The sequence below is a fragment of the Corvus cornix genome, chromosome 5, assembly GCF_000738735.6.
Source record: "Corvus cornix cornix isolate S_Up_H32 chromosome 5, ASM73873v5, whole genome shotgun sequence".
NCBI lineage: Eukaryota > Metazoa > Chordata > Aves > Passeriformes > Corvidae > Corvus > Corvus cornix.
Genome location: NC_046335.1, coordinates 53598651 through 53625673, shown reverse-complemented (window position 1 = coordinate 53625673; position 27023 = coordinate 53598651). Strand labels below are relative to the sequence as shown.

The following is a 27023-nucleotide window of genomic DNA, read 5'->3' as shown; positions in this document are numbered from 1 at the left end:
AAAGAGCTTGTGATCACACTCGCTTATCAGTTGTGCCAAGAGTTAACGTTCAAAGATACTTGTGTTTTATGAGCACGACCACAGTCTTGGGGTGAGCTGATAGAACAGTGGAGAGGAAGCACTGTTTTATAGCTCCTGTGTTGGTCAAAGTCTCTCATAGCTCCGAGTGAGGCAGCATAATGTGAGTTTATGGTGACACAGGAGAGAGTATCTGGTTGCCAATCCCTCAGCCGACGTGTCCGTGGTGGGACATTTCACTGACTCTTCCCTGCTCCCCAAGGAGCTGCTCATAATTATTTTGAGAGAAAAGGAAAACACTTTGACTTCTCTGTTATAAAAATAGCTCAGGCAAGTATAAAAGTCAGGTGAAGTAAGTGTTTAGCTGTGATTTTAAGTATTTTTTTTTAAATGGGCCCTCACATCCTGAGGTTCATGTATATCAAGCTGTTCAAACCTCATCGTAGCGTCTTGCATTGTGTTGCACAGTTGTTCCCTGTCTTTCCCATGGAACTTTTGGATCTGTTGGTCCTTTTTGGAGTGACCTAAACCCATTGTGTAGCTCTGCATTCTCAAAGCCAACACCGGTGAGGGGAATGCTGGGCCTCCCTCGCACCCGCACCACGGTGGCAAAGCCAGGCTCCCTCTTGCTGGCACATAGTTCTTGGAGGGGTTTGCTCATTAATCTTTGAGGGCTCGAACCTGGGAAGGTGCAGGATGTCCTAAACTCCTTTTGAGTCAATGGGAGTTTGTGGCACTCAGCTGCTTGAAAAGTTAGATCTTCTGAAAGGCGTGGCACACAAAACATTTGTGCTTTTGCCTCACAAAGCCACAAGGCTCTTCAGAAAAGGGCATGAAATGTACTATAAATGAAGTATTCAGAGGGGAAAACAAAAATTTCCTGACTTATTCTTGGCACCAAGTATTTAATCATGACATTTGGTCTAAGAAAATGTACAAACTCTAAACATTGCCCATTTATTTTACCCACAAACCCACAGCAGACTGATGATGTGCATACAAAGGTTATTTATTTTGAGCTCAGACAGGGAATGTGAGTATTCCAAATGCTTCCTTATATCTCTCCGTGGGATTTCTTTAATAAGTGCATAATATTTTTTCTGTATTAGAGGATGGTAAGATAGACATGGTGGGTCTCTTCTCTACTTAAATACACTGGTTATGTTTTCTCTTTTCTTCTCTGAAGGAAATGCAAGCAGAGAATGAATAGTTTGTGAACAGTATTAAACTGAAAAGCATGACTTCAAAGGCCTTTCTAACAATTTATTCTAAAACTATCAGCCAACAGATGAGGTTCCAAGTAAAATAACTAATTATGTAGGAAGTTAAGCAAGCATTGATTTAATTTTTGGTTTCTTGGACTGGCAGATAATTCTTTAATAGCAAGAAAAAGAATACATGACTTAAATTTCTGAGCTTGAGTCCAGGTAAAGCTTCTTCTGAGGACAAGTTTATACATAACCTGTAACAATTTTCTTGGAAAATGTGAAAGCCACTTGGATATTTTCTGTGGACCTTGGCTGACTCTAATATGCTCCCCATTAGAGATGGAGAACAAGGTTAAAGAAGGATAAGGGAGTGCCGCAATGAAAGTATTTTAGTTGTTTGAAACTTGTGTTAATTTAGAATAGCATTGCTCTTGCAGAATGTAAGGGTATTTATCTGGAGTATCAGGCACAGTTTGACAGTGATCATGTTACTAGGAAAAGCCAGTGGGGCTTAGCAGGCCAAACATCATTACTTTATATCATCAGCACATGACAAGGTAAGACTCCAAACACATAACTTCAGCACTGAACATGTGGAGACGTGGAGATAAAATTCCTTTCTATGCACCGGAGCACCAAACCCTTTCTCATTTTGGCAAGAGTGTTAGGAAAAGGGGGGCTCTCTGTGATTACTTGTTTTCTGGTTTCTTCAGTTCTGGTGTAACTTGTGATGATGTTTCTGCTTCGCCTGTTTTGTGCATTTGCTTGTGGCAAGTGATAGTGCCAATACTAAATTGCTCGGGGTCAGCTGCACTCTTGGCACTAACTTGTGCAACAGCATAAAAAAATCAATCAAACAGCATTGACTTTTGGCTGCAGGTTTTCATGAGTTCTTAAGACCAAAATGTCACTTGCTGATACATAAATTCTGCTTGGGGAAAGAATCTGGACATTTGGGGTTTCTTCATCAGTAATCTAGGACTGAAAAAAAAAAAAAAGAAAATTAAAGAAATGCTCAGGCTCTCAGTGAAGCTGGTTTTTCTTGAAGCAGTAGGCTTGAGTTAGCAGGGTTTTTATAACAGTCTTTGTGAGTGCAAGTCGTGACAGCACGAGTATGTTATGTTTGTAACACTTGGGTGTCACTTCTTAGACTTTTTGTGCCTGCTTATCTATTCATTGTATGCTGGGTTTTTATGTTCATATTGTATGTGCAGTTTGTGTGTTTAATTTTATCATGCAGAACCTGCTCTAATGTGACCTGCATTGGTCTTTTCTAGGGATAATATGTGTGGAAGTACTTGCTATTGCTGATCACCTGTACCCCGGCACAAGAGCTCCAGCTTAATCCTCTTCAAACTCTTCTCTTAGAACATGGGGGAAAATGATGATGAAAAATACAATCAGGCTGGCCAGATATTTGAAAACTTCGTACAAGCATCAACATGCAAAGGCACCATTCAGGCATTCAATATTCTCACTCGCCAACTTGAGTTAGACCCTTTGGACAATAGAAACTTTTACACCAAACTGAAATCGAGAGTGACCACGTGGAAGGCCAAAGCTTTGTGGAACAAGCTTGATAAAAGAGCGAGTCACAAAGAATATAAACGTGGAAAGTCTTGTATGAACACTAAGGTAAGTGGAGTTCAGTTTTGGATTTCATAGCTTGGAAACTTTTAAGCTTGTTTTTCTGCAGAAGCAAGGTTTCTACCATCACATACAGTGTCTCTGTTCATGTAGCCCTTCCTTTAATATGCTGAAACTGGTTATCAACTGATTTGGTCGAATTTTAAGGGTTTTTTTTTCTGAAAGTTCTGTGGAAACACTATATGAAAGAGTGGGCCTTAAAGCATCCTGCTTTCCGGTCTGTCTCAGATATTCTGTCCTTTTTATACATCATCACCAAACAGGCATGAGATGCAAACTTCTGAAGAAGTAGGCTGCATTCATTCCAGGCTCTCAGGAACTACTTACTTTATTAAACAGGGCTTTGCAAGGTACAGACTGTAACATATTCAGCAGGCTCCTCAGCTTTGTGCATGCTGTAAGAGATCAGGCCTGGCCAAATGTCTTCCAGCAGCAGTTCCTAAGCTGCTCTCTGAAAGTGCTGCTTGGAGGTGTGGGGATTTGTCTTTGTCACCTGGCATTGGCTCTAGTTGCTAAAAAACAACAAAAGAAAATCCTGCACTATTGATGAAGTCCTTTCCTGGCAGTGCTTTTTGCAAGCGGAATGTGGCTGATTGCTCTGTGGTAGTTACTGAAGGAGGCTTGGTTGTGGAGAGGACAGGAAATTATCTTCTTTTCACAGAGAATGCCATACATGTTTTGATAGAGAGCACTACTGAACACTGGTATAAATCTTGCTGACAAAACTGTACAAAATACTCTACTTCCTGCCAGTTGTTTCATCTGGCTATCATAGAGTATTTCTACTAGCTTTGTCCCAAGAGCAATTCACTTATTTACTGCCAAGTGATGGCTAAATGTTACCCAAGAAGGGTAACTTTGTAAGAAGCTACTCAACTGTATAGAGACAGAACAGAGAGGAGGGACATACTGAGGGATAACTAGACACCAAAATGTGGAGGACTTTTTAATTAAAACTGTCACTGAAGTGTTCTTTCATGGACTCAGTAGATAGGCAGTTTTGAAGGTCTCTTTCTTCTGGTTTGCATCATTGACCGAAAAGTCTCAAAAGCACAAGGGAGAAGGACACCATGTTACCTTCAGTACATGTAGAGTCCTCTGCTTTTATTCATTTTTCATAAGCTCCCAATGATTATTAATGTTTTCTAAGGTCATAAGGGTCCTTAATATAGTTTTATTTAGTAAAGGAGTATCACTGCAGCTATCTACACTGTTTTCCTGGCAGGCTCTGTTTTTCTCCTTTCCTTTTTCCCTTCATTTCCCTTTTTGACCTGTGCTTCCTTCCTCCTTTTTTGTTCTTTGGAAAAGTCCTTGAACATATGTCGTGGAGCATCTTTGTGATGAAAACAGACAGGAAAGGGAAGGAATGAGAAAGTGTCTGATGATCAACCAATTATAGGAAATATTCCACATGTACCTCACCATACACGTACAGCCCCAGGTCCAAATTTCCATGGTTTTGAGTTTGAGGAAGTATTTGCAAAGCAAAAAAGCAGTTTTAAGACCCGTGTGAAATATAAAATCTAAGTCTTCTCTCAGGGTGACATTACAAAGCCAAGGCTTTGTTCTGTAAACTTTCTAAGCAAAGCGATTAATTTTTATTTTGTGAGAAGTCTTGTGGAAATGGGTTGGTACATAAAATGTATAGCCTGTGTAAGTAATGCTTTACAAGGTTGCCAAGAAGAATGCTAATCAACACCTTCCACAGTGTTGAAAGTATGGTATTACTGCCCCTTGAGATTAAAGATTTATTTTTAGTGGCATGGTGTAATGAGTACTTGCAGAAATTAATGGACATTTCAATGATGCGCACAAGACCAACTTGCAAATGGATATAGAATGTCTGTATGTGAAGAGTGTGGGTATAGATATTCCGTGAAATACTTGGAGAGGTTCATCATGAATCTGGACCGTGCCCAGACCTGCACTTCACTGTGTCATCGCTGATTTAACGAGAGAAACATGAATCTTCAGATTGCTGGGAAGGAGAGCAGCAACCACAGTCTGCGGGCTCGGTGGGGATATCTACCAAACATTCCTCGGGTGTGAATCACAGGCTGCTGCAAAGCCTATCTGTGCCTTTCCCTGGGGAGAGGAGGCCTGATGTGCTGGGAGAGGAGTGTGGACCCCCTGATCATTGTGGTGGTGGGCTCTGACAGCCCCTGTTACAGATAAGAGATTCTCAGAAATGCTGGCGCCCCAGCCAGTGCAGAGAGATTAGGCTGCAGCATGCATAGCACCCTTTCTCTCCAGTGCAACTGGTGATTTTAGCTCTGTCTTACCTGTGTGCTGTGCCAGGTGCTGTTTTCAGCCGTGAAACAGGAGTTCACAGCTAAATCCTGGCGGTGGTGCCCAGCACTCACCTCTGTGGGACTGCCTGGGGACTGCTTGAAGTAGATCAGCCCAGAGTAAAAATCCTACTTGTTAAAGCAGGATCACAACTGGAGCAATGAGCTAAGTGGATTTTTGCAACTGCAGCTCTGTAAACAGAGCCAAGGTTGCTAGTAGGCATCATTAAAAAAAAAATACATGACTTGAAGGCTTTAAATGAGGTTGTGGCCTTGGACGCTCAAGCTGAGCCTGCAGCTCATGGTTCTTAGATACGACTTTGCAATCTTCCTAATCTTTGGAGGAGATATGGGAGATATAATGTAATTGGGTTCTAAATTACTCAGAGGAGGTTTTTGATTGTTTTTTTGTGGGTTTTTTTTTTTGTTTGTTTGTTTTTGGTTTTGTTTTTTTGGTTTTTTTTAAACAAAATGAAAATCTGCTGCTTCATCCCAAAACTGTTTGGGTGGGTTTTTTTTTTTTTTTGCATGGTATTTAAGAGCTGAATGCTGTACTTGTTGATTTTTGTGCTTATAAACTCTTCAGCCACACTTAAGTTACTCATTGCAATATACACAAGTTTTATACATACAGAACGTTCCGCTCTGGCTAAATAACAATAATCCTGTGTCTTAACTGCTCTTGAAGAACATTGCCAAATATGGCTCTCAAAGTTTCTACAATGATACAATTTTAAGCTGGATGAATAAAACCAGTTGAGCAATTTTTAAGAAGTTCAAACCCACTGCTCTTTCAGAGTTGTCTTACTGGGGGCATTATTTTGCCTTGAATTCTTTGTAGAAGAAAAAAACCCCACAAACGCCCCAAAATAAAACCAGAGTCCTGTAAAAAGACATGCACAGAATTGGGGCAGAAATGAAATTTCTGAAACTGTAGGAGTCCACCTATATGAGTGTTAAATCTGTACAAAACATGAGCTTCCTTCACTCTTGAGCTTGTAAGCTGAGAATGAGTCCTGTTCAAAATCTGTTTCTGGAGCTGGTACTTACCCAGTTCACCAGTATTAGAGAGAAACAGAAGTTTGTACTAATCAGGCAAAAGTGTAGATACCACACTGTGCTTTTTGCAAATATGTCCATAAAAAGCACAAATTTTTTATGCTGACAAAATTTCTCTCTAGTTTTCATCTTTTACTAATTAATGCAGAGGAGCACAGTTGGACTCTGAAGTGGACAATTGAAGAACGTTAAAGGTTTAATGCATGTTGTTCCCTATGCTAGCAGTTTGAATGTTAGGCTGAATTTCTGAACGTGCAAAACATGATGCAGTGATGACCAAGAATTCATCCAGCTAGTGTTAGTATATTCATTAGCCTTTTAAAGACATCTGCGAGCATTTCCTCTCTGTATGGAGCAGATTCATTACTTGCACTTGATTTACGTTTACTTTCAGTTTACCTGTGTAAATGATACCAATATGTGCATGCACATATAAATGAGACTCCCTCTGATGTTTGAGATAGGTATAAATATGTATCAGGGGGTAGGACCTGGCTCATGCTGTGCACCTGAAATTCTGTCACTCCCATGCTTCAAGAGAGCAGAGATTTCTGCACATGGAAACATCCCAGGCTTACTCTGAGAGGAGGTGTTGGTTCTCTAAAGCATGCAAATATGTAGTGTTGCCTTCCCCTTCAAAGGTCCATGCTGTTTTTGCAAAACACATGCTTACACCAGAGAACTAAGGAAACTTTGCATAATTATCAGCTGCCTTGGTAGACTCTGGCATTTCTCTCTGGATGGACAAGTTTTGGATCAGTGGAGGAGGGACAAATTCCTGGGCACAGCTTTGGTCTTCTGAGCATTGTCTGTATTTTAGACCCCACCTTGGGCACAGTTTCTGGGCAGGGGACTTGTACAGTCTGAGCTGCTGTTTCAAGGCTGAACAATATTAGCATAAAGCAAGGAAATAAAATTAAGCTAAGAAGTTTTGACAGCTGTGCATTTAGAAATATACATATATGCATTTGTAGGTATATGTGTATATGGAATCATATAAAATCCTGAAAAACAAATTCAATGATCTTGAAGTCTATCATAGAATCATTAAGGTTGGGAAAGGCCTCTAGGATTGAGTCCAACTGGTTAACCCAGTACCACCTGTATTCACCACTAAACCAGGTCCCCAAATGCCTCTCTTGTTTTACCCACTCCTGAACTTGGCCTTTCAAATCTTATTTTACAATAGATGAATTTTCCTTCCAAAAACTCCTGTTGGGAGACTTTTTGCAGGAGAATGACTCTAAAATTATTTTTAACCGTGTTTCCAGGACTTACATAAGAAGGGAGTGGCTCTTTTTGGCACTGTCATGTGCTGTCAGTGTGACCGGGACTCGGTGGCATCGGTGTCCCTGCTGTACAGAGGGCTCCACGGTGATGCTTTAGCCAACGCAGCATTACAGAGAGCTTGCGGTTTCAGGGGAGTTGGGCCAGGGTGAGTCAGCAGAGGAGGAGCCCTGGGTCAGAATTGGGGTTGGAGGTTTTGTGGCTGAACCTGAGCCGTGCCCCCCCGTCCTAACCACACTGGTGTACCCATGAGTGATAAAATGGGGGATGGTCTTTATCTGCAAACCCCTTCCACTCCTTTTCACATTGTCTCCATTTCTAAAGATGGCCAAATGAATGCCTTGGGAGTTAACAAGCCTACTTTGCTGGTGCTCTCCTTCCCACAGAGCTGAGAAAGGGAAAGGAGCTCCTGGTCTGTGCCGGGTGCTGCCGTGTTCCGTAGCCGCAGGGTGATCACAGGACGAGCAGTGGGTGCCAGGTCTCTCTGCTTGTTGTGAGGTAGAAACTGGCTTCCTACCAGTCCTCACTTGTTTACAAACATCCTATTCTGCAGCCTTGCCCCTTGTGGTAAATCAGGGAGGTTGTTTTCCACGAGTCTTCCCACCTTCCTCTGTCGTGCTAGACAAATACTTGTCTCTTAATTAAGCAAATCATCCAGCGTGTATAAACCTGCAGGTAAGGTGGCCAAATTTCCTCTCCAAGGGCTGACACTTGTTGATCCTTCAGAGGCAACTGAGATTTTCAGCCAGGTTTCTCCAGTGCTGCACATACCAGTACAGAAGCCACTGAGTTTGAGTGTTCAGCTGACCTGACTGATTGCATCCCTCAAGACAAACATTTGGTTTTTAATTGAGTAATTGAATTGTAAGATGAAAGAAAGGGAAGCCAGTTATGCTCCAATGGAAAAATATCCATATTATAATGAAAACTTTTACCTCTTTACTCCATAAAGAGTAAACCCATCCCTTTTTCTAGATTTACTAATTTCTTCAAAATAATTATTGGAATGGGGAGATTTCCGAACCTGACAACCAGGGTTTATAATGAACACACCAAACTTGTTGCAGATTTGTTAGATAGTGTTGCTATCTTGCGTATCTTTATAGAAAGGCGTTCTCTGTGAAGTCCACAAGACTTGAACTAGTCGGCTAGAAGATGACTGCCAAGTTTAGGAAGTTGAGTGAATGAAAGGTTGTGGCTTTTTACAAAGAGACATTCAGCTGCTTTTTTTGTGTGTGTGTGTGTTGTTCGTTTAAAAAAAAAAAACGAAACAAACAGTGCTTGAGTAGTAGAGTCCAGAAGCTGTCAAGGTTTTTGGGAATATTAAAGGCCACATGTTCTATTGACTTTTTAAGTGGCACCTAGGTGTGTTTGGTGTACTTGAAATACAAGCTGTTTATCTTGATATTGGTGCTCCTTTGTTTTTGCCTGTTTGGCTTCTAAAGCATTGCACTGGATTTCCATTGTAGATTTCTTTTAAAGGATTTTAATAAGCAACTTCTATTTCAAAGCTGGAGAAAATATGGGACTAATGAGGATGAGTGGCAAGGAAGATTTGCTTGAGATGAGTGGAGAAGCAGTAAATTACATATGAACATGCAGGGAAACCACAACTGTTGAACACTGCATCCGTGTTCATTTCTCGAAGGATTTTTAGAGAGGGGATAGGGAGAAGTTGGGGTGATGACAGGACACACAGCAGACAGTTCTTTGAAAACAAAACAAAGTATTTGACTCTTTGTGATGTGTTTTATACTGAGATTAGGCCAAATTACATCAGCAAAAGCAAATGTTTGGCATGTGATTTGGTAATGAAATCACTTTATTTTCATTATCTTGGAGACACTTCCACAAACATACAGTTTTTTCAGCTTTATCAGTCATGAAAAGCAATGAAGCCTGGCCAAAGCAGAGTAATCAGACAGTCTAGATAAGACTTTTTAGGCATTTGGAATGTAAATTTTTTTTGGCTTGGAAGGTAACAGTAGCTTTGCATCTGTATTTTAACAGAACTGTGCTGTTTCTGTCCCTCACGTAATGGCTTTGCTAGTAATCGAGAGAAGGGAACTGTCCCACCCTGACCTGATTTCCTAGATATTTTATAAAGATTCCCACAGGGAGTGACATGCAGTTACTTTCACACAAACCACCACTATTGTCACCGCAAGTGGCTTAATTAGGTCTGAATGAAACAAAAGGCTATGACAGGGTGTGTTCCCCTGACCCTGGCTTTGTAGGGCTTTGGTTCTTTGAGGCAGCTGGGCCGTGTCCATCCACCAGGCAGGCTGGTGTGGGGGGCAAGGGGGGCTCCAGGGCGGGATGCTTTGCTCGAATCAGGTCTTTCTCCTGCCTTCCAAGAGACCCATGTGGATGTTAGAGGGTCGGTGCCAGATGTGGTCGTTAGGGGTTTGTTGTTAGCTACACTTCCAGCTTTGCTCTGGTAATGTTTGTGTACTGATAAGTAAGGAAATACATAACTTTTGCTACCAAGAAGTGATTAAACACTTGGCTGCTAAACCCCAGATTTCAGACAATAAGGCAATTTCCTGTCTCCTGCAGCTGAGGTCCTTCCCGAGGTTCCCATGTCTGCCCTGAGAACAGGGGGTTTTGGGATGTGGTTGCTGTCTTCCTGCTGACAAATGTAATTCTACATTATCTGCTGTTTAGGTCTTAGTGCAGATAGCTTTTAATAGACTTTTCATAGAATGTAAAATACCACCGTTCTAAGGTGTTGTATAAGAACAGAAAATATATATTATCTTAAGCAAACAAGAATATTTCTATTTGCGTTTTCTCTCTAAAAAGCCGTAACAGTGATGGTGTTCACGGTGAAAAAAAGAAGTTTAACTGGTGTATGTTGAAAAGAAAAAGTAGAAATTCCTTTTTAATGCACCTGAAATTAGTTTAATTTGCTTTACTTTCTTTGCTACACTGTTTAAAGGTGGATTATTTTTGTCAGACAGTTCTTGAAATTCCCACCTTCCCTAACAAGTCTGCACTTACAAAATTTGTTTGTGTCTACAAACAGCCAGGTTTCTGCAAACCGTTTGTCATCTCTGGATTATGTGTGTCTTAACCTGAGAAAAACAGGGTAAAATTGCCAAAACCTACTAGAAGATTATGAACCTTCCAACAGAGGAGTGTAATACCTGGAGAAGATTTGGAATATGCTGCAGAAAATGATCTGGTGCTTGTAAGGACCCACAAATCCAGCCACCTTCTTGGTGCAGGTGAAACTCCAGCTAAAATAGTCTGGCAGATAAACTGGAGCAAGTCCAGAGCAGAGCAGCAGGAATGGTCAGAGCTTTGGAGAATGTGACCTCCAGGAGAGGCTTCAATACCTTCACCTAATCTGTGTTAGGGAAGGCCCCAAGGGGAACACCACAGAGTTACTTGGAGCACAACCAGAACTGCTGTGGCATTTTACCTTCTGTCTCTTGTAGTCTTGCTGACGCTGATAGATCAAGTTCTGATCAGCTTTCCAAAGTTTGCGTTTTGCCCTGGACATTGCTACTCCTGAAGAATAGCTCGTGTTCTTCCAAGGATGCACTGTTTCTACTTGACAAACCAACCCAGAGATACTACCTGACTTGTCTTGCATCACTCTCTGGATTTGTTCATCTGACTGAGATACTGTCTGAGCAGGAACCATGTGGTTCTGCCACGCTGTGAGTTAGCCTTGTGTTGTTTCGTTCTCCTCCCCCTTTGAAAGATTTACAAGAGCAGCTCTGAAAGGACCTGTGCAACAGCAAGTGCTCCTTCCTCCCGGTCCTGTCCCAGCTGCACTCTGCCATCCTTGCAGGATTTACAATTCAGATAAAACCACTGCTCCGGGGTGAATTGCAGCTCGGATTAGAAAACAGTTGCAGGAGATGGCGCTGAGCTTCCTGCCAAGGCCTGCACACCCAGAGCAGTAATAACAAGTTAAGCACATCAGCAAGGGCTCAGTGGAAGGCAAAGGCATTTCTCTCAGGTTTCTTCTCCCCCACTTTTTCTCTTATTTGTGCTTTAGCAAGGTAGGAAATAATGGCATAGAGTAGGAAGCCGTTCCTGGCTGCTGGGGCTGCTGCAGGGTCTGCTCCCTGCTTGGCCAGCCATGGTTCTGCGTGTCCTGCCTGGCTGGAGGCACCTGGGGTAGGAAGTTCACTGCCTGCCAGCCCAGATACAGCCCTGATAGTGGCAGAACAAGCACAGCCGGTGTTGTTGAGGCAGGTGCCTCCATCTGAATTTCTGCCTGCCTGGAATGTGAAAACAGACTCATTAGTACGTGTAAATAAACGCTGGTCTTCTCTGTATGTTTATCTCCCTTCTGTTGTGTCGGATGTTTGTGTAACAGAGACGATTACACCTCATGATGTGTAATTTGTTGCCAAATTTTATGTCCTCAGCTCTCTGCCCCTCTTTTTGAAGCATGCTTCTTTTTATGTTTTTTCACCATTTTGTATTTAATTTTATTTTTTCAAGTCTCTCTCCCTCAGTAATAAGGGTTATTATGTACCACCTTTGTTTTCAGCCAGGAAAGGTTTTGGAAATAAGAACTAGAGGTGCTGAAATTTAACTTTCACTGTGTGACATGCTGCCAGCAGCCTGGTTTGTGGGTTCTGTGAGTGCTGTTAACTTTCTCCGCTATCAGAAACCTTCGTAAAAAATGTTATGCTAAAGGTAAATATTTTTAATTCTGGTTGTTTGAAAAATTCAAGTCCATCTTGCTTGCTGGCACTGCTGGATGCTATGTTACTAAGAAGTGCTGGTTGATAATTCATAGTCTTCTCAAGCTGTACGAAAAACTTAAAAAGTAAAGGTATTGTGTACCCATGGTAAATTGGTTTGTGCAAGCGACCAGTTAAACTGGAAAAAAAAACCCAGATTATCACTCTTTCTGGAGCTGTATTTAGATTTCCTAGTTAAGTGTCTATGAGTGCTAGCAGTGGAAATGCACTGACTTTGATGGCTGCATGATGAGCTGGAAAAAAAAAAGACCCCAGGAGCCCAGAATTGCTGCCTTCTTGTACAGTATTGCATTTTGAGCTCACCTATAAGCTGATGTACACTGTTGTACAGTCATTCTGCTTGGGAGCCCTAGGAATGATGAGATTAAATGATTAAGATCTTTAAAAATAAATATAATTTAAAAATCTGAATTCTGACTCAGACCTGATGTCTAGTTCTATATGAGCTCATTTACCCAGGACTGGCTTCTAAAAGCCACGTCTTAAATGGGTGTTGGTTAATGATTCATCGAATAGGAGAATGTATTTTAGATCATATTTTAAAATACTCTGTGAAATACCCTCAAAGTAACTTGACTCCCCACTCACTTGAAAAAGCCAGTTTCCAAGTGGAAGCTCAGCTCATTTATTAGATTGTTGTGAGGTTTGGCTAAAATTTCCAGGGCCAGGCTGGAGCAACGGGGGTGTATTTTTAAAGTGTGTTACCAACCTCTTGCTGTAGCAAAGCCATGGTTGTTGACCAACCTGCCTGCATGCTTTAGATGCCATAGAGCATGAGAAATCCTTTCCTCTGGGTACATAGACAAGTCCTTTGCTGGCTGGCCAGCCCCTGCCCCTGAAAACCATGCAGAGAATTAACCATTTTCTCTCAGTCACTACTCACAAAGTTCCCAAGACTCAAGGCTTGGCCTCTGCTGTGCTCAGAGGTGAGGCTCTTGATGCCTTTATTCCTTTATCTCTCTTCATCAGTTCTTCGTTTCTGGATGAATTATTTTGTTTCATGGTTTTGTTTTGGGTTTTTTACACTAAGTTTTTAAGTATAGCCTTGGAGCACTATCTCAGCGTGACAGGCGTAAACCTACAAAAAACAGGCCAGGTACTTACATGCTGCCAACCATGTTCATGGCTGGGATAGTCAGGCAACATTCTTTCTGCAAGGTTTATCTTGTTTTCATTTTGATTGTTTAAGCAACTGGCCAAAAAAAGAAAAGAAAGCAATCTCTTCTGGGTTTTGGGTGTGGGCTTGTTTGTTTTTTTTTTTTCTTCCTTGTGTTTTGGTTACAATGAAAGGCAGGTAAGAAAACAGCAAACACACTTAATTCCAAAGGATGTTAGAGGGCTTATTTTGTGCTTTATTTAAGGAGATTTTGGGGTTAAAGCAGTTGCCTGGTTTCTGGTGGATATGTTTACTGAAATTAGTAGAACATTTCTTGTTAGTAAGGTCTAGGTTTTTTGGATAACTGTAACTGGTGCAGGGGAACAGAAAGTTTCTGGGAATACTTTCCTGTGTTATGATTATCAGTTGCAATTTTTTAAAGATGTATTTTTGCAAATTGTTCTAAAAGATCTGAGATCAAGTTACCATATTTAAATACAACCAATGCCACCTGAGAGAGCTCTTCAGAAAACCTCCAAAGTCCTGACAGCTCTGCTGCATCATGGAAGGTACTCTTGACCTTCCAACACCCGGAGTGCACACAGCCCCTCTTTAATGTGTGACATAGCAGAATATAAGTTTCGGATGTCTTTCATACCATTGTTTTAATTTCAAACTATGGAAAGGGTTTTTTTTTAATACACAGATCTAATATTAGAACCTATATCCATGTGACAGACAGGATGGATGGACAAGTGTGTCCAAATACATCCAGGAAAAATGAAGGCACATGCTTTTTTCCATGCAGAAGCTTATCTTCCAAAAAAGATAAAAAAATCCCAGTAAAGATGAGCCAAATGAATGCAATAAATGTACTAATGTTTCACTTCTGGCATTTTGACTCAATAAAATAGGAGGGCAATAAAGATAGATCCTCTGATCCCTGGATTGTGCTGCATCCAGCTGTGAGCACAGCAGCTGCAGGGCACAGAGCAGGGGACAGAACTCTGGCTAAAGTCACCCTGTGTTAGGTGGCCTTGGATACATGTTAGAGTCTTAGAAGGAGAAAAAAAAATAAAGCTGGGACTTCTTTTATGCCAGTCACTGATCTGGGAGAGGATAAAACTGCACATTTCTGAGGTGCTCAGCTGGGGGTACAAAGGGTAAAATACTGGTGGGATTGAAAGTGGAAGTGGACTTGTAGTGATGCACTGAATTCATGCCCTGACGCAGGGTTTTGTTGCAATTAGGGGTGTGTGAGCCTCGCTGTTCCCAGCTGCCTTTGAACTTCCCCAACAGTGGTATTTATATGGTGTTCACTCTCCAAAAATGCCCATTCAGCAAGATCCAGCTAGTCTTAATAATATTTTAAAGTAGATTTTCAGAACTATCTGTAGTGTATTTAAGGAGTGTCCACATAACTCTTTGGAGAGTTAGGATCTCTCATTAAAATACATCTAAGTGAATATTATTTTTGTCAAATGACACACTAATTCTATGAGGAGCTCATAAAATAGTACAACAGAGAAAAATACCCTTTTAAAGATTACATAATCTTTGTAGTGCAAGTTTAGTTAGCTTCTGGGCCTTCTCCCCCCTTTCTTGGGGTGGAAGATTGAAGATTTAATTTTTATTAAAAATAAAGCTTCAGCCTGTGACATTTTTAATGTTGTCTGAAGTGGCATATAAATTTTCATTTTTCAGTGTCTTCCATGATGATGTTTCAAACTTTAAATTGATTATTCGGTGGGTTCAGGGCACATTTGGCTGCAGTGTTGTATCCGGTGGCTGTCAGTGAAGTTGTGTGATAAAATCTGAGGCTACGAATGGGAGATGAACTGTAAGTCAGTAAGTCAGGAATGTCCCACTGAGCCATCCTATTTTTGCCAGAAGCATTTTCGTATCTAGTAAAGGGGATGGACTGAAAGGCATTGTGGTGGAGAAAGCTTCTGGTAGCCGTCTGCCTTAGCTGCTTATGCAGCTGTTTTTCTCTGGAGCCTTTCCAGGGGAACAGTCGCTGCTGTTCCAGAAAATGTGTTGTTTCATTACATTTTGTGCCTGTCTCATGTTGCAGCACATTAAGCCCTATCACTAATAAACACTTGTCCAAATCCATGTAGGATGTAACCCTCTGGAATCAGCCAAATTCATCCTTGGTGCGCCCCTGTCACTTTGGGTGTTGCACAAAGGCCAGGGCTGGTGTGAAAATTGTCTTCTCTCGTAGTCCCAGATCTGCTAACTGTGGAAATGAAGGTACCTGAGGTGCAGAGCAAGTGATGGAAGAGGGTTTGCCATGGGAAAGCAAAGCCTTGTCCCTCTGCATCCTACAGGCAGAGCCTCCTGTCACTGGGTGGGGGGGCCGACAGCTGCCGAGGACAGTGCAGCCTCGAGGGTCAGGGGGCTTGGAAGCATGTGGGGAAAGCCACCCCTTGGTGCTGCTTTCTGGGAGTGTGATCCATGCCTGTAGGTTGGCTTCCAGTTGGTGGTTTGGCTGAAAATTGCCTATGAGCTAAAGGCAGTTAAATAACCTGGGTGGGTGGTTTTTGCTGTTTTTTTTTACCACTCTCTGTGTGCATTTTTACTGAAGAGTAGCAGTGGTGCTTCTCACCTGGCATGCCATAGGACAACAAAGGGGGTGTGTGTGCCTATGCAGCTATTGTTGAGCTCGAGGCTAAAAATAATATCCTCTTTTTCACCTCCAAAACAACTGAAAGGCAGAAATGAGGAAGTCTTGGATTCCTGGAGTGATTGAAGCTTCTGTCTTCATCCCAAGAAAATACAGGGAGTGGATCATTATTTAACACCCTCTTATTTTCCAGGATTAATGTAATGTTTGGGTACCTTGGGCAGGAGAGGAGTGAGGGATTTAGAGTGGGATGACAACAGTGGGATAATGCACTGGGCTACAACAGGATTTGTCTGTTCTTAACTATGCAAAGAGATGCTGTTTGTTGTATCCCCCCAGCCCCATGCTACTGCCAACTGGTAGATTCCTTGAGCATGTAAATGCCGACAGCTAATTTTTTTTACTTTTTTCAAGGTCAATGAGTAGATTCTGCTGTGCAGTTATAGTGGATGAGATTTTTGTGACTAGGTTGTTGTTGAGCGTTATTTTGAGGGGGTTTTTTTGGTTTTTTTTTTTTTTTGTGTTTGTTGTTGTGGGGATTTGTTTGTTTGTTTGGGGGGTTTTTTTGGTTTGTTGGTTTGGGGTTTGTTGGGATTTTTTTGTGAAACACAGTGGTGGTATTTTTGCCCTTTCACTCCTTTCTTCCAAGCCCTCCCTTGTTTCTGCAAGCTTACTTTACTGTGTGAGAACCAACAGAGGCATTCTGCAAATTCTCAGCTGTTAAACTGCATATGGTTTTTCCAGAATGGGATGCAGGTGCCTGGATTCACAGGCTGCCAGTTTAATAGTGGGGAAAAGGAGGGATTGCAAGAGGCCTCTACATTGTATCCCTCTCCCTTTCCTCGCCTCCTATTTTGAGTCATATATTTGTACATTATATACAGGAGGTCATCTCAAAATCCTGTGCCTGGCGCAGAAGCCATTGTGCTGTTGGAGAGGTAACTTGTGCTGCCATTTAGCTCAGCACTAGGAATATTTCCTGGAGATTTTCAAGGCATGGCCATTCCTAAACACACTCATAGAGAGAAAGTAGCATCTCTTAGAGTCAGACTAACCCCTGAGTGGAATCAAGCTTATGGGACTTACCAAATGCTGTGTGTGTTTGTTAGTACAAGTGAAAATTTCTGATACATTTTAACTGTAGCAGGAAGAAATCCATGAAGTTCTGCTCTATTTCAGTCTGAAGATAAATAATGCATTGTGCTTGGTTATAGCGTGGGACAAGATTCATACAGAAACAATTTTCTTTTAGGGCATAGTAAAATACTTTTTAACAGTATCATAGAAACATAGTATGTACTCAGCAACTTGAGTAAACAACTTTTATAAAATATGCAGGGATTTATTAGTGTTTTATTGTGAAGTGCAACAATGTCCATGCTTTACTTACTAAGTATGAATTTAAGCTGAAATAGTCGTAAGTTAGTCACTAGGCAACTGTTATTGGCCTGGAAACTTGCATTAGTCTCGTTCAATGGGAATTTTTGAGCCCACATTCTTTCTGTAATTTTGCCTTAACGTAGGTGCTATTCTTGAGGAATGTGTTAAATTCAATGAAGCGTCTCATTTGACAGAAAATATTCACATACATCTGCAGGCAGAAGATCAGCCATTTGTACTAAGAGGTTTTCACCAAGAAAATTGTCTTCTCTCAATATTATTATCTTGCACTAACACGGTGTACTCCCAGTAGTAAAACAAGATGTGACATCCAACATGATACTGATTCTTCAGGCAGCTCGCAGAAGTCTCGCCATGATCTTATTCTTTCATAAGCTGCCCTGTAAAACTATACAAGACTCTTCATTTCCAGCTTGAGCAAGAAATATGCAAAAGCTCTTTGTCTGTTCTGTTCAGCAACTGTTACTTGGAATAATTTGTAGGAGATGCTTTGAAAAGTCAAGTTGCCCTTTAGCTTTGTAGGGGATGATCTGGCACTGTTAAAAGGCAGTTGATGTGTGAATGGTGATGTGGATGTCAAGGAGCTGTTGGCATTTGTTCATTCAGGACTGATTGTTTTGAGATTCCCTTATGTGATGCCAGCTGTCACGATCTGTGTTAAATTGCAAGAAATTAGTTTCAAAAGCAGGCCCTGATGAGCCAGGAGACTGGGATAACAGGAGAGGAAAATAAGATGCCATTCAAAGTTTGTTCTAGACCGGCTGCAGGAAGGTTTCTTCCGGGACTTTGTTGGCAAGCAGACCGCTGGGGAGCAGCAAGGGCCCTTCCCTTACTTAGTAAAGATAGGAACACAAATATAGTAAGAATTACTTTTGCAAGGGTTTTGTGCTGGTTTTGACCCCAGACGTTTCAAAATTAGATGAAAAAGTGCCAAGAGTAAGTCCTACACCAGCAGTTAGTGTCCTCAATAAATCAAAGAACAAATAGCTCTGTGATGTAGATAAATATGTTTCTGGAGGTAACCATGGATGATGGCAAACATACAACCATTTTTCCTGGTGTCTCCAGGCAATTATGAAGTTACTTTGTCAGTGGTGACAGGAGGAGGGGAGAGGGCAGAATCCTCCTTAAAATTCTAACATACTGTGTTGCAAAGCACCAGGAGGAGGGAAGGGTTTTCTGTGTGGGTTTTGTTACTTGGCAGGATCCACTATGACTAAATCTCCGAAGACTGCAGTTTCTTTTTATTTTTAATTTTCTTTGAAGTTGCATTTATTTATATATAATACAGTTTGTAAGTGAAAAAACCAACCTCGCCTTATCAGACCATGTAGGGGCTTTATTTGTGATGTGTTTCCAACTGCCTGCTCAACATGCCTGGAAAACCCCATAGCTGTGAAGGCTCAATGGAGTCGTTCACTTATCAGAGCCCAGAGTCCCCATGTTAATCACAAGGAGCATGAGCAAAAGAGTCTGACCCAGATCCACTGGTGATCCTTTTCAGCTGGGCTACAACTGCACTCTGTGGTCTTCCTTTATATTGTTACATCTGTTGTTTTGTTGGTTTTTTTCTTTAATATTCATCATGCAGTGAGGAGTGTTCTTCTGAAATTGTGAATTAAATATGTTCTTTTAAGAGGAACAAAGCCAAGTGGCTAATGCAACAACCTAACTTTAATATCCCTGGTTAACAAAACACTTGCCTAAAGCGAAGCCAAAGCACCTCACAGGAGTTCTTCTTTCAGTGGGAATTTATTCAAATTATTTATTAAATTTAAAAAAGACATTTTTGCACTTTTATGATTTGGATTGGACAAAAGTCAGCACCAGATACTTTTTGCTTAAGTTGTTAAATCTGAAAACAAATGATGGCCAAATCAAAGTAAATAATGACTCTATTTTCTGAAATTGCAATGTAATGGGAACCAGACTGGAATCCAGCGAGCTGCAGATAGAGGCTGTGCTTGCTTTGAAGCTGCAGTCACTGTCTGGCTCTGTGTGCGGGATGCACAGGAGCGTGTCTGGCCTCTGACATCATGGGCTTGGATTTGCAGCATGGCTGTGCTGGAGCTCTCCCATCCTCCCAGACCCACCTCAGATCTCCCTGCTCCAGCCACTGCAGAGCTGGAACTCACGGCATGGATTTTGTGAAGCCTGTGGGGGTTTGGAGGAGTGGAGGGAGTTTGTAGGAGGTAGGGAGCAACAGCATTGTCCAGCTATAAGACTGTTTCTAATCAGTTTTTAGTAATCAGTCAAGGAAATGTAAGCATGAGATATGCTTGGGGTTTAATTAGTTTGCATTCTGGAAATCCTTTGTCTGTTAGTCCGTGAAAAATTACAGCTGTCAACTAAAATTTGGGCAGGAATCCTCTGTAATCATTTTGGAAGTGGTTTTTCCGAGGATGCTCAGAAGCATAAGCTCCTAAAATGTGATTGTCCTAAGAGTGAGGATGTTTATCACTGGGTGAAATGGAATAGGGCAGGATGAGTGCCCTGCCGAAGCCAGGACAAGTCTGCTGAGTTCCCTTGGCATGTCCTGCTTTACATCAGTAAGTGAACCAGGCTGTTACATCCACCCTTGCTTGAAAGAGAGTAACTAATCCCGTAAGGCTACTGGCTTATTGTAGGTTTGTCTAACAAATCTAGAAAATGTACACCCATGTCCTCTTTAAAATAAAAAAAGCCTACACTGAGACCGCTTACTTCCTTTCCCCTCCCTTTTACACAGCTGTAGCGCTGTTTACTGCAAGCACTTGAGAAACGCTAAACGGGGTTAGATGCGCGAGCAGATGCTCAGAAGTGTTTGGCTTTTTGCTGTTTCTTCTGTTACTTCTCTTCCCCAGAGTCTTTTGTGTCTGCATTAAGCACAGTTTATCCCCTTTTTTAAATAGGCTGAACACCACATGCAAAAAAAATTTTCATTTTCATTGATTTAAATAAATGACTTGTATGCGCTCTCAGTAGTGCAAGTCCAGTTGAATTGCAAGTCATACCAATAGAGTAAGTTGGAAACTCTGTGGAAGTAATACAAAACCCTGTGTCACACTCCTCCTTTTCTCTGCCAGTGTTTAATTATTGGAGGTGGCCCATGTGGCTTGCGGACTGCCATAGAACTTGCCTTCCTGGGAGCCAAAGTTGTTGTTGTGGAGAAGCGGGACACTTTCTCAAGGAACAATGTGCTGCACCTCTGGCCGTTTACCATCCACGACCTCCGGGGACTGGGAGCAAAGAAATTCTATGGAAAATTCTGTGCAGGATCTATTGATCACATCAGTAAGTATCTGAGGGCATGGGCACTGTTTGGAGAAGAGGTTACCAGGATCAGAACGTTAATGGAGACTTTCTTGGTTTGGCAGAAAGTTCATCTGCCTTAAACATGTGCAAGTGCATGTGTGCAACAGAGAGGAAAAAATGGCCTCATTTAAGCAAAGTGACAATAGAACAAGTCTTATGGAGCAGATTTTTTATTAGTCTGGCTGGACTTGTTAAACAGTAAATTTTGATTATGAAGTATGAACAATACTGATACTCATTCCAGTACACTGAAGGTAGATAAAACCCTGATCTAATGAGAAAATACACAAAAGTCGGCTATTTTCCAAGGAAATGTACTGTAAAACTTTGTATTCTAAAATATGCTGGTTAGCAGATCCTTTAAATATCATTAAAAGGCTAACCTCTACAAAAGTATTCTAAGAAACTCAAATGAGTTTGCCCACAAGATTGTGCTGCAAGAGGAAAAGGAGGCGGAAGAGAACAACATCCTGTGGTGGTTGCAAAGTTTGCTTTCATTACAATATGGGAAATAGAAATGCTACATGCTGGTGTTAACAATGAATTTCAGTTCTCCAGCAGGCTGGTGGCAGCTGTGATTGCTCACTTATCAAACACATCATTGTCACTTGCTGTCCACAGGTATTCGACAGCTTCAGCTCATCCTCTTCAAAGTTGCGCTTATCCTGGGAGTCGAAATCCACGTGAACCTGGAATTCGTTAAAGTCCTGGAGCCTCCTGAAGATCAAGAAAACCAAAGTATTATTTATCATAATATAGTTCTGTTCACAGCAACTTCTTTTTTTGTGTCAGGTGTTATGTGAAGTCATCCAAGGCAGTTGAACTCTGTTTAAAAAGAGTAAGAGTTTTTTGCCCTTGTTCCTCAGCCAGCCCTGCTCTCTGCAGTTACAGGCATGATAAGTATCAGTGTGACAGAGCACTGATAAATCTTAAAATACAACCCAGGCTGAGAAGCTGAGGTTTTGCACTATGCCTTCTGGCATGTGTTTGAGGCTTTGTAGGGAGTCTGGTGTGGCTTCTTGGGATCTTCTTGCAAAAACAGATTTTGATTGATAATATAAATATTGAGGATGGATTAAGCACCCAGGGCCTTGTTTTGCTTTCACATTTGGTATAACTCCCACTGGCACACAGAGTCTTATCAGCATTCTTATGCAAGATTTTTAAACAATAGAAGAAGATTTCTCGTTTTCCATATATTTTTTAATATTAGTATTTAGGATGTAGCATCACTAAAATATTTTAAAGTTTTACTTTAATTAAAATACTATGGTATCTCTTCAAAGGGTCATATAATGACAGTAGAACAAGTATATTGGTTTAAGTAGTTGAAGTATATATAATTTTAAAATATGGACAGTACAAACACCTTCACATAATCAGCTTTGTAAAAAGATCAAATTTAGCTTTGTGACTATGCTTCCATTGAATTTCTATTTAAAAGACAATTAAAAGCATTGATGATGGAATGCTGTTTTTCTTTTAAGAGCCAGCTCTTCCTTGCTGTAACCACATGTATGTACTGTCCTGGTAAGGTGGCTGTGGGGTTATTTCTGTGAGAATGAAGTGCTTGAGCATCTTCTTGTGGTGTGGGTCTGAGAGGGAGTTACTGCGTGAGGTGATCCAGAGGATGAGAAATGTACCCTTTATCTTAGTGCCCTTTCCTCAGACTCTGAAATCACTTCTGCATTGTAATACTGAAGAATGAATAAATATTACTTGTGTTTTCAGAGACAGGTTGGAGGGCTGAATTTCTCCCCATGGATCACCCTTTGTCAGAGTATGAATTTGATGTTATCATTGGTGCGGATGGCCGCAGGAACACGTTAGAAGGTGGGTGAATGTGTGTTTTTAGACTTATGAGTGGTCTTTACAGTGTCTTGAAAGACCTGAAAGTCAGAGGAGAACACAAAGCAGCAGGTCAGTTTTCAATCCACTGAAGTCTGTGTGGAAGCTATTATTTTTTGTGGTACCTTTTGGTTTTGTTGTTAAGTTGTAGCTCAAAATAAAAGACATTTAATGTCATTACTACTTCTGAGCTCTGTGTATCTGCACTGCCTACAGAGTGCATCATGGTGCCATTGAGCTTGCTTCAGGGTTAAGGAATTACATGATGATTTAACTTGAAGGAGGCTGACAAGATAGGTGTCAGGAATTGCATGGCCTGTGCTGCTGTGCTGTGCATTTGCGCTGTGTGCTTGAACTAATGACCAAAAGGTGGCTGCCAGGTATTTGATGAAGGCAACATAGGCATTGCTTCTTTGTAAATGAGAATGAGCTTCAGAAGTAATTCCTTTAAAAACAATAGCAGAAGATAATAAATAGCTCTAAGGTGTGTGGGAGGAGAAGGGGGTAAATGTTTCCTGAGCTTGAGTCACTGCTGAGAATTCAGACCATCTGAGCTGTGGTTCTTAGAGAGACCCTGGCTAAGCTGCTCCTGCATCACACCAACAAACCTGTTACTTAATGATGTATTTCCCTTTTAACTCTAATTATATCCATGTTAGTTTCCGTTCACTAGGTACACTTCGTCCTTTTTTTTTATTAGCTTCGTAGTTTGTCTGCTGATTTTTTTATCTGCCAACCACAATGCACTTACAGTTAATACCTTACAATGCTGTACTGGAAATTTCCCTACATTGTTGTTGAGCTGTCCCCCATAAAAGACTGTTTAAATAGTCAGGTACCAGCAAAACCTAATTATTCTTACTTCACCTGCAGACTCCATCGAGAGGTTAGTGTTTACCATCATACCAGGTTCTAGGGAAGTATTTGGTGCACTGAAGATATGTACAGAAGCTGGTGTTGTCATATCAAATCTTTGCCAGTGAAATAAGGAGAGCATATCAAGAAGCACAGAGACAAAAATTCATAACCAATTTATTTCTTGTTATAAAATACACATATTCTCTGAAGTCATCTGCAATGGGCTAAAAATACTCTAAGGATCCTCTGTCCTACTTCATAATTTAATTACGGATGAGGGGAACATACAGATGGAAAAACTTCAATGTGTGATTGCAAGATTGTGGCTTAGTGGGCTTTTTTCTGTGAAAAGTGGAAGCAAGGATAGAGCAAAGAGCTTCTCAGTCAGTCTCACCTTGGGAATATAACAGTTAAGCCACTGAATATTTTTCAACCCCGAATATCTTTGAAAAATCTGATTAGCTGGTAGTGTGTGCACCTAAGCACTCCTGCAGAGGTTTCTATTTTTCACATCATTCTCTGCTGCTTTTGACTGCTGATCTCTTGTGTCTTTTTTCATGAGCTGTTTACTGCCTATATAACAAGTATCTAATTTGCCATTTAGCATGTTAAAAATGTCTCCCTCCACTGAATTTGATCTGTTCTATTCCCAGACATGTCCCAAAAAATTTCCATGTTTTTCTTTAGTCATAATTTTTCCTTAACTTCTTCCCTTAGTTCCCCACCCAACCATTTTTTTTTTATGAGACTTTATCTTGAATGCAGCACAGCTCCAGTTTTGCAGCTGAAAATGGGCAGAAAAGACTCTTTACATTCAAGGGAATTTTGAAGTAATGGTAGAATCTACTGATGATGTGCTGTTTGGTGAAGTGTAGGAAAGATACTGAGCTGCCTTGAGCTGACCCTTCCTGGAAGTCCAGTCTGAAGTTTCCAGTGGTTTTCATTCTTTTCTTTGCTCACCAGGCTTCAGGAGGAAGGAATTTCGTGGAAAGCTGGCTATAGCAATCACTGCCAATTTTATAAACAGAAATACAACTGCAGAAGCCAAGGTAGAAGAAATTAGTGGGGTTGCTTTCATCTTCAATCAGAAGTTCTTCCAGGACCTCAAAGAGGAAACGGGTGGGTGCATCCTCATTTTTTCCACTACCAAATACAAGAGGCAGGAGAGGAGCTCTTTATGTGCCAGGCCACCTGCTTGTTGCTGGTAACATCAGTTTTGAATAATCTGTATAAAAAATTTCCAAGTGATAAAATGCTGTTGATGTCAGAAGCTTGCAGATAGAGGTATCCATTTATGGTACAGTGGGATATTTTTTTAGCTTGGGTGTTGCCACATCATGGCTTGTTTTAATGTTTAAATTTTTCTCAGCTGCAAAAATGTCTGCTATGTTGAACAAATTTGGAAGAGCATTTTAAGGGCCCAGAGGTTTTCCCTTAAGATGTGATTTGTTTTGTTTCTATCTGTTCACATGCTGAACAGCTTAAACCCTTTGAAAAAGTCTGTGCCCTTCTGGGAGGAGTTTATTCTTGCTTTTTGATGTGTGGAGCTGATAAACTGAGAAGAACTAGAATCTGCCACAAATGCTAAAAACATAAACTGTGAAGTACATCTTAATGGAAAGGCGTTTCAGAACAGTTGTGTTCACTGTCAGTACAATCAATTCTATTCTTGATTTACAGCTGATTCTTTTTAAATTACTGTTACAATTGAAACCAAACCCCCTGGTTAGACCCAATGCCAGAGCCCTAGCAACCCGAAAAACACTTTGTTGCCTTGGCACCCAGTTCTACCTCAGAAACTGTTAATGCTGAGTTAACTGGGTCCCTGGAAGAATGCTGAATAACTTTAAACTGTGCTGAGAAAAGCTCTTGTTGGGTGAGACCAATCTCCTCTCTTGTTTTGTTCCATAGCATTTTGCCCACTAATCCTTCCTCCCAGCTGGGAAAGTGAGTGCATCCCAAGAAGGAAAGGCACCTGTCAGGATCAATCACATGTTGTTAGTAAATGACCCAGACATGGCACTGCACTTGGTAACAAATGTATATCTCTTTTCAGGGATTGACCTGGAGAATATTGTTTACTATAAAGACAGCACCCATTATTTTGTGATGACAGCAAAAAAGCAGAGTCTTCTGGACAAAGGAGTGATTATTAACGTATGTAAAAATGCTGGTTAAACCCTATTTTATTTACTTGGTGCAGAATAAGTGTGAACATCTGCATAAATGTTGTTGCATGGTAAAGAGGGTGTCTGCACACTTAATCACTTCATTCAAGCTCAGGTCACTTGGATCTTACTTTGATATTTTTAGAATTTGCTTTCAGTCAGCTCAAAGTTTCTATAGAGAACTGAAAACAATACTTCCTAAATTTATCAGTTCTGAAACTGGCTGAAGTGGGATCTTGACTCACCTTGGAAATACGTGGTGGGATCATGACACCAGTAAGTAAAAACCTCAATTATTTAAGGGTGAACTTAGCACAGCTATGTCCAGTTTTATCAGGAAAAAAATAAGGAAGCATAAAAACCTACCCTAGGCTAAATTGCAAATTCTCTAAAGTGGGTGAAACATGATAGAAGAAGGCTATAAACTTGATGGCCTGAACTTTCAGGGGTACTTGGGATTTTGAGGTATTTTTCTCTTTTTTTCTTTTTTCTTCTTCTGTAAAATGTAGGGGTTTCTTTTCTTTTGTTTCTAGAAAGTGTTATGGCACCGCTTAAATTTCCCTTCCTGGAAACCCTAGAGAGGTCAATTTTTCTTGCAAAGTAAGACAGTGCCAAAACAGCCAAGTGTAATTTCCTGAAGGAAGTACTTGTGGGGAACTTTCAGAAGGCCTCTTGGCTTTCTGATGGGACCACTTAGCTCAGTGCTGTGATTCCCTGCCCTTTTGGAGGCCAGGGGCTCCCAGGGCAGAGCTGCTGTCCATGACCAGCCAGGGCAAGAGAGGAAGGGCAGAATCCCTTGGGGGGGAGTGGGTGGTGGGCCCTGGGGTTGTGGGGCTGGTGTATGTAGGTGGGGGCAGTCCTAGGGGATGTATGGGGTTTGGAGCAGAGGAGCAGCAGCTGTGGCTCATCAGAGCTGTTTTCCTGACCTACTCAGGTCTGAGTGGAAAAAAAAAAACCACCCCAGTCTGTCTGGAACAACTGGGCTAATAGCGGTTCTGTGGTATCATCTGTGATTAGGGGTCTCATCCACGATTAGGCTGGAAATAGAACCTGCCTTATTAATAACCACTGGCTTTAAGTAGGATGACCTGTAAAGGCAGGGTCCTTCACCACTCTGGCCAAAAAAAAACCCCAACCCAAAAGGGAGCAACAGAAAAGCTGCTGCGATCCAAATTTGTATGTGGTGGTGTTACTGAGGTGTCGAGTCAAGCCTTGAGGCTGAGCCCCACATGTTACAGCATCAGTAACCACGTCTGTCGTTTCAGACATGGGGGTGCACGTGTGCAGAAAAGCGTTGCAGTGATGTTGATAACATTTTTTGATGTGAGGGAAGTAATATCCTGAAGGTAACACATAATGAAGGAACTGGGAGAAGCTATAATCTTCTGTTGCAAAGAAAGCTGCTTGTTCAGTGTCGGCAAGGACAGTTCCTGCTTGGGGTGGTACCTGTGTTTGTGCATTGGCTTTTTGGAGGAGATGACAAGTGTTGCTTGTT

The 27023-nt window shown here is 41.3% G+C and overlaps 1 protein-coding gene across 7 annotated transcripts in view; it reads left to right on the top strand.

Annotated features, from left to right (window-relative positions):
* MICAL2 (microtubule associated monooxygenase, calponin and LIM domain containing 2) overlaps positions 1–27023 on the top strand; it is a 118983-nt gene that overhangs the window by 20406 nt on the left and 71554 nt on the right. For all 7 annotated transcript variants that reach the window (XR_005601945.1, XM_039552136.1, XM_039552135.1 and 4 more), the window contains exons 2-7: positions 2504–2861; positions 20426–20633; positions 21276–21392; positions 22386–22487; positions 24324–24479; positions 25417–25517. Coding sequence is in view for 6 of the 7 variants with exons in the window: in XM_039552136.1 (XP_039408070.1) it covers positions 2598–2861; positions 20426–20633; positions 21276–21392; positions 22386–22487; positions 24324–24479; positions 25417–25517 (948 nt within the window). In the remaining variant the exon portion in view is untranslated. The remainder of the gene's footprint in view (positions 1–2503; positions 2862–20425; positions 20634–21275; positions 21393–22385; positions 22488–24323; positions 24480–25416; positions 25518–27023) is intronic.